The 14,051-nt window shown below is 38.4% G+C and overlaps 1 protein-coding gene across 1 annotated transcript in view; it reads left to right on the top strand.

The window, feature by feature from the left end:
• Window positions 1-685: 685 nt before the first annotated feature.
• ST6GALNAC3 (ST6 N-acetylgalactosaminide alpha-2,6-sialyltransferase 3) overlaps window positions 686-14,051 on the top strand; it is a 71,278-nt gene continuing 57,912 nt past the window's right edge. Inside the window, exons 1-2 of the mRNA XM_053950758.1 lie at window positions 686-699; window positions 2,306-2,692. Of these exons, the coding sequence (XP_053806733.1) occupies window positions 2,334-2,692 (359 nt within the window). The 5' untranslated portion in view covers window positions 686-699; window positions 2,306-2,333. The remainder of the gene's footprint in view (window positions 700-2,305; window positions 2,693-14,051) is intronic.

The raw sequence follows: 14,051 nt of genomic DNA on the forward strand, positions 1-14,051 counted from the left end.
ATCTCTGTTGGGAAATGTGCATATTGGGACATGTAAAATCTCTACATTGTAAAAAATATTTATTGTGAGATAGAGCTGGGAGGGGGTTAGCCTCTGACTCTGTTCAAGAAGAGCAGATTATATGTTGACCTAGTGTAGGCATTCAGTATTATGAAAGCACTTTATAAATTGGAACAAGATAAATGAATCACAACAAAAGAGCTAGAAAACCAGGGGACACAGTTGCAGGAGTGAGTGTACTCAGCTTATTCAAGCAGAACGGTTGCACTGAGTGAATAGAAAATGTGCAATGCATTTCTAACTAAGGTGAGGAAATTCAAACAATTCCAAATTTAAGAGAGCAGCTCCATTTTAATGGAGAAGGAAGAATTTAGTGAAAAAAGCAGCTCTGAGTATGAGACAAATTTAAATGGAACCAGATTCTTGGCCAAATTGGCTTTTCCTATCTAGCAGTTTCATATTCAGCATTTGTTAGTTTGAAAGTTCAGCCTGAAAGCTATAAATTAATCTACTGGGTCTGTAAAATTCACTTCATGCTAGAATTTGAGTTATGCTCATGGATTTGTTTAGGTCACCCAGCCATGTCCTCATAATGTATCTTAGAGAGAATTTCTGTAAGTAAGCAGTAAACAGAAAGACTGCTCCGTTCAGCTGCATCTCCTGGGATTTCATCCCTGCTGTCAGAGAGCCATGCAGGACAGCTTTCTAAAACTATACCAGCTATAAAAAATGCATGGTGTTCTTTAAAGGAAACATTGACAATGCTTTTGCATTCAATCAGGAATCTTTAGCTACTGGTGAAATGAGGAAAGAATGTTTTCCTGAACCAGCCACGTAATGAAATCAAATCAATCACAACAGAGAAATCAAAGCTTTGAAATTGTGAGGTTTACTGCACAAGTCATGCAGGATGCACCTTAATTCAGTACAATATTTGTCACCCACAGATGAGATATTTTAGCTCTTACAGTTTGGCTTTCTTCAGATGTTTGTCTCTTGTCCTTGCATTATTCCCCCTTATGAAAGAATTTGTTTTTTTGTCAGCAATTGCATCCTAGGGTTATAGTGGTCAAATGTAGGCAGGCTATTCATCCACTTCAGCTAAATGAAGTGTGATTTTGAAGAGAAATAACCACAAGTCTGATCAGAAAAGCACCTAGCATCCTGTCAGAGTAAATGTCCAAAGAACGTGAAGGGAATTTTTCTTAAAAAATACTAAACTGAGGTCACTGGCTTCCAGTTGTGAGCATGACAGAGGATCAAGTCTGTGGCTATTCAAAAAATTGTAGGTTATCTCTGACCTGGATGATCTTCTGTAGGTTGTTTTTTTTTTTTTTTTTGGTTGGCTTTTTTTTTTTTTGTTGTTGGTTTTTTTTTGTTTTTGTTTGTTTGTTTGTTTGTTTTGATGGATCTAGTTTTCATTTGATTTCAATTTCTGACTGAGCTCTTTATACAATCCAATTTTAATCCAACTTTTAGTCTGCACAAAACAACAAAAAGACATTTACTCTTTATACTCTGACAAATGGAGCATCAGATGGGTCCTTATATCTCTGTTATATTATTTTTTCTATTTTCAATTCATACTGGAATAATAGCACCCTAGAACATGGTCACAAAATACTGTCTTTGACTATATTTTTCTCAGGATTAATTTCCTAGTTCAGGTGTCACCAGTCCCTTTACCTCTCATTTTCCATGGATCATAACTGCTCTCTGGAGAGAACATATTCCTCTGTCCACATCTCCTTTCCAGCTGCAGGATTTTTGTACTATTAGATTGCTTTTTAGAGATACATTTCGCATTAGACTTCTGTCACAAATTTGGGAACTGTTAGTTCAGACACAAACACAGTTAAGGTACAGTTAAACTTCCAGCATTACTTTTTCAGTAGATTTTTTCCTATTGCTGACAACACCTTGTTAAAAGAGACACCCTTGATCTAAATATTGCTTTCTACTGTTTCTTTATTTCCTTTTTTTTTAGTGAAAAGAGTAACATTTAGAGGGAAAAAAAAGAATTATTATCTGTATAGTTGACTTTGCAAGGTGGGAACAAAGGCAAAGATTGGAACTTTTCTATTTCATTGAAAAGGTTTGCATTTGTAGTGGTAGAGCTTTCAAGCAATTCTACCACGTGGGGATTGCAGCTATGTTTTTTTAAAGAGAAGCATTGCTATCCATTTGTTGTACTGTACCTGTTTTTATTTTAACTGAATTTTCAGTCTTCATGTTTTACAGAGAAAAACTTGCAATATATGTTACTTTTTCCTGTCTTCCAGCCTCTACAACTTGACTGTGAACTCTGTGCCATTGTTTCAAACTCGGGACAGATGGCTGGCCAGAGGGTGGGCACTGAGATAGACAAGTCCTCTTGCATATGGAGGATGAACAATGCTCCCACAAAGGGCTATGAGGAAGATGTTGGGAAGAGGACAACCGTAAGAGTGGTCTCGCACACAAGCGTGCCTCTCCTGCTCAAGAATCCTGAGTACTTTTTCAAAGAAACCAACAACACCATTTACGTGATCTGGGGTCCTTTTCGAAACATGAGGAGGGATGGAAATGGCATTGTGTACAACATGCTGAAGAAAACTGTTGACAGCTACCCAAGTGCCAAAATCTACGTGACAACGGAGAAGCGCATGAGTTACTGCGATGCGGTATTTAAGAAGGAGACAGGAAAAGACCGGTGAGTCTTAAAAGTGAGGAACAATTATAATGTTTGACAAAAGATACGTGAGAAAAGTCCATGAGGGATGTCAGCTACTAAATGAGTCCCCAGATATGTTTTTAATGAATTGTTATATGGGTTTGACTGTTATAAGCACTTGATGAGGCAGCAGCTAGGCCCCATTTACCCCACCTACGCTACCTTCTGTTCATTCCATTTCTGTTGGCTTGAATCCCAAAAATATTGGATGTCTTCCTGAAATGTTTTCAAAGCTGTGTGTTGTTTTCAGCTCAATTTACTATTGATTAAATTGACATTTTATTTGAAGAAGATAATCCTACACAAACAACATTTCCAAATGCACAACCTCAGGATAATTCTAGATATTGCATTTTCTTCTCTGTTGAGATTCACTGTAGCTTTTCTTCAAACACAGACCTCAGGGTTATGCATTATTTCTGTTTCTTGGTGAAAACAGGTTATCAGACATACTGGAATAGATTTAAGTTTTTACCAGTATTATGTTGAAATTCTATTTTCTATGTCTATTTATGCTACTCAAATGAGGCTGTAAGAGGTGAAGGTATGAGGACTGTTTGGGCTAGCATGTTCAAAGCAGAAACTGGATTTGTGGAATTAAGACCATAAAATTCAAGAATTTCTAACTAAGCTGCAAAAATTCAGGTCATCTGTGTTTTGGCATGGAAGAGCACCTGTCACACATACTCACTTGAGCTAACTAGGAGGGAGTTTCCAGATCACTGCTGTGCCTTAATAGCAATTTTAAAATTTGTGCATCATGAATTTGAGGTTGGAAAGGACTGTTGCTATTCTCACCAAATTAAAGATACAGGTCTTCACAAACAGCTTAACATAGTCTGAAATTTTGACTTAGCTTTTGAAGTAGAAAAGCTTGTTATCTCAAATGTACTTGTTTCACTATAGTATTAAACTCTCAGAACTTGGTGACAGTTGATTTTTCCTATTTTTCAAACTGTTGGAGCATAAGGAGGAGCCGGCCCCTGTTCTCCAAGTGCACATGTTGCTGCTATGGTTCTGAAGCTGGAGGGAGCTCATATATCTCATAAAGGTATCAAGGTTATCATGGCTTCTTTAGTTTAACTGAACAAACTGATAACCAGAGGCTAATATATACACAAGATCCATTCTTGAAAAATGACCTTTAATAATCCAAGTCATCCTGTTTACATATTAATCAAGCTAAATATGATCCCAGGTACAGTATTGTATTGCTGTACATAAATTTGTTTATATTTATGAGTCAGTGAAGTCACAGTGACTTTACATTACTTCATCAAAATCCTTATTGTGAGATTAGACCTTGAAAAAATCTCCTCTTTTTCCTATGAAAGAAAACATCTCATCATTCAATGTCAAAGTATCCTTCTCTCTAGCCTAATCCATTCCTCTTCAACAAATTAACACATCTCAAGTTTTTATAGTTACGCAATTAACACAATACAAATGCTTCTTTTCATGTCAAAAGCAGATTGAATTTCTCTCAGTGCTTATAACAAAGTTCTTAAGCAGCCTAATGTCAAAGTGGCCCATGTTCTTTTTCCTTAAGTTTCACATTGCAAGAGCAATAAATTTTTATGAGCCTGTCTCATGACCCTTCATGTTGTTTGTGCACGTGCGTCCCTTTGACACCAAGGGAAAAACCCACCACTTCTCACAGTGGCAGCCAGGTAACGTCCTTGTATCTACTGCAACTTTCATTTTCAGTCCTGCTTTTCCACATCAAAGACTTAGTGATGTTTTTAAGATCATTTAGTGATTTTGTCATGCAGAAAAGCATGGGAAATGATTGATGCATCACCAGCCAATGCCTTCTGTATCTCCAGAAAACATCTTGCAGTTCCCTGGTAATCGGGGACTTCAGTTTGGAAACTCTTTCATTTTCTGTAACATCTTCAATTTGCAGGACCTGTCTTCTTTTTCTGAGGAGGGTCATGAGAATGTTAGAGGTATGTGGTGTTTGTGGAAGCAGTAAATGCAGAGCACTGGAGATTTGTGGGTGATGAAAATACTTCCACACATTGTGCCAGGCTATTATGATGCTGAGACAGATTCAGGTACCTCAGCCAAATATTCATCAGTTCCACAGAGAAACATCAACCCTTGCTTGGAATATTAGATTGAACAGAGGTCTGGTTCGACATGTTTCCAGCAAAAATTCTGGAAGGAAACCAATTTCAACTCATATTTTAAAATGTACTGAGTGGATTGCAACTACATCTATTTTAGTTTAATCCTAAAATACTGTCTTTCTGTACAGTGTATGCTGTAGTGCATAGTGAGATTGCAGCAGATTTCTAGTCTGTCAAGCCTTTAATGAGTTTTCTGTTTCTACTCTTTGATGTACAATCTTTTTAGGTAATTAGTGGGACTTTTCAGCAGTTTCATGCTTGTGATGCTCAAGTTTTTAAAGGATTTAGTGAGAAGCAGCTAACAGGTAGGTATTGCAGTCACTTCTCTACTGCAGAAAAGCTCTGGTCCTGCAGTGCTGACATGGGAGCTTTATCCCTGGGTGCAGGTCCAAAATCCACTTTGGTATTGATGAATGATTTATTACTGATGCATGGAAGAAATAAGAATTGCCTCTGAGTAACTTTGAACAAACAAGGTTTTTTTTTTTATTTTGTAATGCATTCTTTAATTCTACAGCAGTACAAAATACCCTCTGAATTGGGCTGTCCACACTGGGTAATTAACCTTGCATGAGTGTTAAGAATCTGGGGAACATATGTTCTTTCTGAGAGTATTTGTTAGTGAAGCAGTCGAGTTCAAGTGGTGAATGCTCATCCACTTTGAATAATTATTGTACATAAGTAATATTCATTACCAGACATTCACAATTTTTCATTAATGCATTTTACTTGGTACTTCCCTAGAGGGAGCATAAAGCTGGCAGCTTCTTCCAGTACTTCACTAATATGCTGGTGTATTATATATATATTTACTCAAGTGAAAGGATTTAAAGAGATATTAAATAATTACTAAATGTGCCATCTTTGTATGTACCTCAATCCAGAGAAGTGGTTCTAAAGCCATCTATAACTCTGCCATGCAATACAAATACAATGCAATATGATATAATAACATTTAATTGGTAATAACAGAGAAAACTGTAGTCTTCATTAAAGCAGCAAAGCTAATTCTGGTCTGATAAAGTGCACTGAGCATCCCTAAATAGGTTTTAATTAGCTGGCACCAAAGCTTCACCACCCCTAGGGAGGGTAAAATTAATGAAAACTAGCAACAAATAGATCAATGCTACTGGATGTTCTTGCCTTAGGTGAAGGTGATGAGAAAGAAAGAAGTGTCTTTTAAGGATCATTTAGAAAACAGTCTGCATTAAAAGTCACTTTGAACAAGCAGTGCTAAAATAAATCTGTGCTGATATCAGGAGAGCAGTCTGATGTTTCCTGGACTGCAGGAAACTCCATTTGTGTTTCTACTGCAAGCATCTCGGGCCAGCCCCTGAGCACTGCAGCTCCCAGCAGTGCCTGGGAGGGCCCAGCTCCACGTCCCCCTCGGGGCTGGCAGTGGGCTCAGGGCACTGTGTCCCACTGCACAGGGGAGGTGTTCAGCCCCAGCAAAGAGCCCGTGCTGAGTGCTGGTACTGCTCAAGGAACAGCTGAACTGGGTGTTTGTAGTGAGTAACTACTGAAAAGAGCCTGCTGAGCTCTGCTGAAGAAATGTACCCTGAGCTCCTAAAATTCCCAGTAAGAGATGTGAGGTGATGTTTGGAAACCCAACCAGTTTGGTAGACAGAGGACTTTCCACGTGCACTGTCTTAACTCTGACAGTGCCCATCCCATGCCCAATCAGTTCAAGCCAACATTTTGTAAAGATTATTAGCTACACACACATGTCTTCAGGAGGCAGGTTCACTGAGCCACATTTGCAGTCAAATGGCTGTTTCTGAAAGACTTCTGTCAATATCTTGGAGAATTCTGAAGAAACAAAATTGCTTGTGTGTTTCTCTTCCAGAAGTTCTTAGTTTCCTCAGTTCATGCCAGATGGTGCTATGTGTTAGGTTGTGAGAAAGCTGTTTTATCATTCAAGGCAGAAAGATGTATCATTCTGATCGCTGACTTCTGCATCAAGATTCAAAATTTGGGGTTGTGTTCAAGCTGCCATTTTACTCAGTTCTGCTCACTAATTATTTATTACTTTGGTGATATACGAGATCTATATTATATCTCTGTCATTTAGAGCTAGCAAATTACATTCATCTAAAGTTTGGATTGACACTGTTAAGACAACTGCAGTCATCACAGCTTCACCTCAGCTAATATGTAGTTTTTCATGTGTCTGACTAATCTACATGAAGCTATAGTCTAGTAAAAATGTCATTGAAATGAATAAATGAAATTACATTCTCTGAGGTTCAAGTAGCTGCAAGTTCTATTGTTTGGTGATATTTTCTGTGAATTGAGGCAGTAAAGCTGTCAGTGTCCAGAATATCAGAGTTTTATGCTGTGTTTCTACTTTTTGGCTTGAATGAAATACTATAGTAATGATATTTTCATTTTTGGACTTGCTTTCATGTATGTATTGGTTTCTTTATCAAAGTTATTCAGAGGGAATATAAAAGATTAGCTAATGTTGCTTAAAATTTGCAGAAAGCTGTTTTCCTTGGGAAACTGTGAACATTGATACTGAGTCTGGCTTAGAGAGTTAAATTCTGGCACTTGGGAAGTACATTCTATCAGCACTTTATATTAATGTGATTAAAAAAAATTCTGGATGATGAGTAAAAGTTCATTTCATTTTGAATAGAAAATGAGCAGAGTTAGGGAATATCAGTGTCTTTGAATTACAGAACTTTAGGAAGAAAAGGATGAAAAAACTGACTCAGACTGACAGAGGAAATGAATAATGCCTGTTGGAACATTTTTAAGGACAAAGATTAATTGTAGTTTACAATTGGCTGTAGTCTTTATCATGATGATGTAATATCTGCTGCTGCACCAATAAAGTCAGCAAAAGGTTCTCAACTGCCCGTGAGCATCTCAGCAACCCCAAAAATACGTGTTTGATACAGTGACCATTTTTCAAATACTTGGCAGTGGATCTTTCTTGAACTATTGCTTGGCACTTCCATTCTTTCTTTTTATAAAGTAATTCCTTCAAAAAATGCTAATGGATTTGTCCATCTTAATTCATAAAGGGTTTAAATAGTTTCATTGTCAGTCAAGGCTGCTTTATTACCTGAAAAAACAAGGGTCTAAAGCATGAAACCTTAATGAAATAAATAGATTTTTCATTATAAAACACTTAAAACCTCAGCATCTATTGCTATTTGTGGTCAATCACCAGATGGTTAACAACTGTTTGGGGGTTTATATCCACTCTTCCATTTCCTGGTAAAACACCAGTTGTTCCTGAGTGTTCTGCATTTATTCCCTGCAGCCCATTAGTAACTGCATTTATATTCTTTATGAAGATTTTCCTAATTAAGATGAACACTTTTCTCTATTAGGCAGATGGAACTCAATAGAAGAAGTCCATTCTTTATTAACATGCCAGTAAATGCTTCTCAAAGCACCAGCACTTCTGTTAAGAAACACAGCTCCTACTACATTACACTAATTACATAGTAAAGTGAAACTTTATTAAAAAATATCAATATTAGCTATTATTTTGTGATAAAGCTGTGGCTGATTATAGATTGGTGTGAGCTTAGAGACCTATTGATTCTGCAGTGGTTGCTGACTATAGCCATGGAGTTGTTTCTTTTTAATTAATGATTAAAGACAAGGAATATATAATCAGGATCTATCCTAAATGCACTATCATTGTGCATTTTCACATGTTCTTTGAATTTATCCATTTGTGTCTTCTAATTTATCGCATCTTCTTTATGTGCCAGTGGATCCGTTTTCTGCTTCTGATGAACTGTATGTTCAATCTTTATGCAGTGTTTGGTCCAGCCCTTTGCACACCTTTTCCATCCTGTGCTTTAAATACTCTGCAGCTTTTATTGTTATGAGAGCATTGCTGATACCTCTCAGAAGGAACTGTGCATATGGATGGGATTCTGGATTAGGTCCTTGAGGGTCCTTTCCAACTCAGCATATCCTGTGATTCTCACATCCCATGAACATCCACCTTTGGAAAGGATGATGTAAGTCAGTGATTCACGCTGGCAATCCTGGTAGCATCCTGGATTGCAGGGCTTCCAGTTTTGCTGCTGGTGGTGAGGATATTTTGTGGTTGCAAATGGAAAAAAGTATTGGAGAGAAAAATTAGCAGAAGCATAGATTTTGAATGAAGCCTTTGGTGATCATCTTCCATAGTTCAATGTTTTTCACTTTTTAGATCACAGTGTGTAGAATAGATATTGATGTTCCTAAAGGAGTTTAAAATTTTGAAGGAATAGAAATATTTTTTTAAAAATCTAAAATTATTAAAAAATAAATCAATCTATTTCTTAAAATTCAGCCTTGCTGCCAGGTGAAGTAATTGTCTTGAAAAACACAGAGTGATTACCATAGAAGTCTATACTTATTACCTGTTGTCACACAGCAATTCTTTTCTAAGAGATATTAAACAGATTAGAAGATAAATGTAATGTTGCTATTCCTTAAATGTGATACCTGTTGCTTACTAGTAACTGTGAGGTTTCTAATGGAAGCTCCCTAAAGAGCTCTGAGCTGAATTTATAGTGCTAAGTAAAATAAAATACTGGAATCAAACTGCATGAGATGCACTGGGAGGTTTGTGTTACAGAGCTGCTGCTCAGGTGAGGATAGCAACTTTAGGAGACAGGGAATAAGCCTCTACAATAATATCTTGCTTTGGATAAAGAAGAGTTTCTGTACATCTGTCCAACCACGAGCTAGTCAAATGTATTAGAAACTACTTTTATAAGAAAAGGTGTATGAGAACTCTGATACACAGCTCACAGAATGATATTTAGAAAAGATTGTCATCTCAAAGCTTTGTACAAGTAAACAATACAGCAAAAGAAAATCTGTTTGAAAGTAGAAAAAGTTTAGCCTGAACTTATGCTTGAGTATTTTATCTTAAAATGTAGAAATATTAGTAAACAAATTCTGCATGGAAAATTCAATTAGTAAGAAGTCAAGGCTGTGTGAGACCTCGTAGACATAGGCAGGAGGAAAACTAGGGGGAAATGGGAATTTTTGTGACTCATTATGTTAATTTAGAACTCATTGTTAACTAGGTGCTTGCTTGTGCACATCTTCAATATGTATTTTTACCCAGATGGAAACAAAGCAGATATTCTACATTTTTTTATGTCTATGTTTGTTATCCCACATAAAGAATTTAGGCTGCAATTTCAGAACAGTGAAACTGTTCAAATAGATGGATCTATAGCACATGCCTTTGAAGGTGACTCAGGATTCATTGCAATGCTTCTTGGGGAGCCTGATGTGCTATTGGGATTTGCTACAACCTGTGTTTAGAAAACAATCACTCCTACACAGTTCCTGTGATACTCAACTTCTCTGAGATTTTAACCATGAGGCAACTCTGCATTTGAAGAGTAACATGCACAAGAGCAGCATGTACAATTTTTCTCAGAGATTCACATCTTCAGCAAGTTTTGGAACTTTCAACGGTCTGGAAAAACATAACTGTAACAGTGGGGATTTATTATGAGTCTTCACTCTTATGTCTTCAAACAGTTTGTGTTAAGTCTCAGATATTGACCAGCATGGGGCTTAGTTTGTGTTTGAAGGGAAATAATTTTTTTTATACAGATGTACAAAGATTCAGCTGTTCTATTTTTAGGATTTTGTAAGCAGTTTCTGATTGTGGAAGCATTCAGTACAGTTGGACCACTTATCAGAGACACCACTCAGAACCTGAGCAGCCCTGTCTGATGCATTAGAATTCAGTAAACATGCAATTGCAGTAGAAGAAAAGGTTTTTAACTGCTCATATTTGTTCTTTACAAGTTTCTTGTTGGTGTTCCATCCTTAAATTTAGAGAGTTCTTTTTCTTTGTTTTTTTTATTTAAATCAAGTCGTGCCAACACGCGTATCGTCTCTGCTCTAGTCCTACAGGTTACAGAAAGGAGGCATAAACTCCTTGACTAATAACATTCTCTACATGAGTCATTAAAGCTTTCAGAGCACAGGATTTTCTGCAAAGCTTTAAAACTTGCTGCAGATGATGTCACTAGTGTAGAAAAAGTTAGAGAAAGGAACGAGTTAGCAGATGAAATTCTAAATAACAATCAGCATGCTTTTATCTTAACAATAAAAACAAAGATAAATGTCAGAAGTATGTGCTCTGTGTTGAGTTTGCTCTCCATATGTTTCTGAATTTTTATTGAATAAATTCATTAGATTTTCTAGTACTGCTGTCTCCAAAAAGTATCCTAAATATTTTCCATGAGACCATTTCTGAAAAATGTTGCAGGTATCACTTAAGTCTCAAAATGCCTTTGTGAGGCAAAGGATATTTGTCCCCTTTTTACAACCTGACTGCTCTGAGAGAAAAGGACACTAGGGGAAAGCAGAAGCTATTGCTGTGCAGAAATTCATGCCCATAGGGCTTTTTGAATATTGTATGCTTACCATGAAGGCATTTCAATCTCATACAGTCCTTATTTGGAGTTGGAATGGTCTGGAAGTGCACTATGGAACAAATTTCTGCTTCCCTATAACCCATTGTCAGCCAAACACGGAAACGTTACCGCATTTCCTTCTATATGAAATCAGCAGTAGTCTCTTGACATTTTAAAATCAATCAAAATATCAGGAAAAGAAAATAAAGAGTATGTGCAAAGCAGTATTCCTTGAAAAGAAGATTTTTTGTTTCATTTTTTTCAAGTATTATTTCATATATTATCAATATTCTTTGTCCATGCATTTCAGCATTCTTTGCACACCTTTTTAGCCCTTTAGGAAATGTGACTAGTGCTGGTCATGTGTAGCTTTTTCTTTTGTCAAGGGAGAATTGTGTCTTTGCCAGAGCTCAGTGGTTGTGGATTTTCACTTGCTCTGTTTGTGTTGCTCTGATTTTATATAAGTGCTGACACTGTTGAAATACGTTTCGTGTTTGGAGAAGAAGCAAGCAGAGGTCCTTAACACCTTGGGACTAATTTCATGGTCTGAAATTGCCTTTACCTCCCCTTCCAAGAATGCACAGTGTTCGGGAGAGTTGGATTTCAGCTTCACTGTACAGAATGTGCCAGGGACTCTCAGCTGCAGTGACGTCCCAGAACTGTCACATTCCTAGAGGTATTTTGAGTCTTGCTCATGGAGTGCCTTTTGGATATGAAACTTCCTTTAACTTTACAGAGGACATCCCCATGGTATCCTCAAGCTTTATGTACTGCTTAACTCTGGCCAATCAATTCCTGCCAAGTTAGACTGCTTTGCTTAGTCAGAAGGGAGGCAATGAATGGAGGAGTAGCTAAAGCCAGTTCAGTATTTATCAGGGGTAAATGTAGGATTTCAGGATTTCTGGATATGGTTTAGGATGGTACTTGGAAATGATACATTGAGGGAAGGCTTATTCCAGTTTCCCTTCCAAGCTCCTAGTTTTGGATCACTTGGTAGTTTTCCTTTGTTTTTGAAATAATCACCACTGGTGTCTGTCATGGTTTGACGCTGGCGCAATGCCAGCGCCCCCATGAAAATACACCCTCCCAAAATAAATGCTGTGAGATGCGATCAGGAACAGAGCAGAGCAGGCCCAATCTTAATAACAAAGGGAAAAACTTTATTAAGCTACTTCTACTATAAAAGACACACACACTAAATCCAGGATAAAGACCCTCCAAAACACTCCTCCTCCCCCCACCCAATTTCCAACAAACCACAGTGAAACACCACCTGGGATTCCTGATCAAGTTGCCACCCTTCAGATAATCAATACTCAAGCTATCAAGGGAGAGAGAAGTCTCTCTTGCACCACAGACCCCCCAGGAAACACAGTTGCCACATCCTGTGTTTCCATGTCACACATGGCAACCACCCTGAGAAAATCTGCCAGTGTGACACTCTCCTTTCCATGTCACAGTGCTCTCACCACCGTGCATGCACAGACTGCTCATAGGGCTCCTTTAAGGATGCTTTGCCACGGACCCAAAGATACAACAGTTCAGCTTCTCATCCTGGGACTACAGTCCCCCCCATTTTCTTCCTCCCCTGGGGCCAAGGGTCTCAAGAACAGAAATCATCTTCTTCCTGAAGACAGAGGGCATCACCACACCCTCCTCAGCTTTCCTCTGTTCTTGCCATTCCTGTGCTGTTAGAAGCTGAAGCAGGTCTCCTTGGGTCACCACTGCATCCCCCTAAAAATGCAGTCTCTGTTGCAGGAGATTTTGGTTCAGTCTATGGCTAACAAGAAAAGTCCAGCCAAAAGCTACTCCATCATCTCCTCCCCACCTAAAAATTTCTTCTTCTAACATCTCAGGTCCCGGACTGTCTCTCTTCCACTACAAATCAAGGAGGAATAATATTTTACAAAGCCTCCATTTCCCAGGAAAGGGTTAAAAGTCTCAGACTCCCTGGACGGCTGAAATCTCTGCCCAGAACTCCAACTCCCAAGGCTGGGCACCTCCCCCGCTTCTCCTTCTCCTCTGCTGGCAAATTCCAGGTGCTGTCAGGCTCTCTGTCTCTTTCCCTCTGGGGCGAGGGGGAACAAAGGCATCTTGGTCTCTCTCTACCCTTCCATCCGCAGGGGCCGGCCCGGTTCCAGTCCCTTCACCCCTGGCCTACCTCTCCCAGGCCGTGTGGCTTCCCCTCCCTCACCCAGCCCCTGGCTGGGCAGAGGAGAGTCTGCACTCTCCGACAACCGGCACCAAAGAGACAGTTCCCCTGGGAGTTCTTGCTTTTAACCCACTGTCTTCTCCGAGGCGTGTCCATGCCTTCAGTGGTCAGTCCAAATGCCAATATCCAACCCCGAAGTTGGTTTGACTACCAGCTTCCTGAGAAAATTCACTTCTGTGTCAAACCACGACACTGTCATATAAATTTGACCATTTTCAGGGTAGCACAAGCAAGAGAGACTCCACATGTTTTCCTTAAACTTCTTTGGTCTGCATTCCAGGCCTGAGACTGGTATGTAATATAAACATTTTCTTCATTATTACTTTCCATTTTTCCTTGAGGCTATCATACTGATTGCAAAACCACGGTCATCATTACGCTGAAACGGTGGCATTAATACATTGGTCTTTGTGGGTAGATTATAATACGAAGTTTCAAAATAATTGCCCACTAATATGGGAGGTGGATCTATAGTATTCTATTGCTCATAATGCAACCATTAAAATAACAATTATGTGATACTGAAAGGACTCATTATGCTTTAGTTTATCTTTGCATAAAGTTAATAGCTAATGAAAACAGGAAAGATTACA

This window comes from Vidua chalybeata, chromosome 9 (assembly GCF_026979565.1).
Source record: "Vidua chalybeata isolate OUT-0048 chromosome 9, bVidCha1 merged haplotype, whole genome shotgun sequence".
NCBI lineage: Eukaryota > Metazoa > Chordata > Aves > Passeriformes > Viduidae > Vidua > Vidua chalybeata.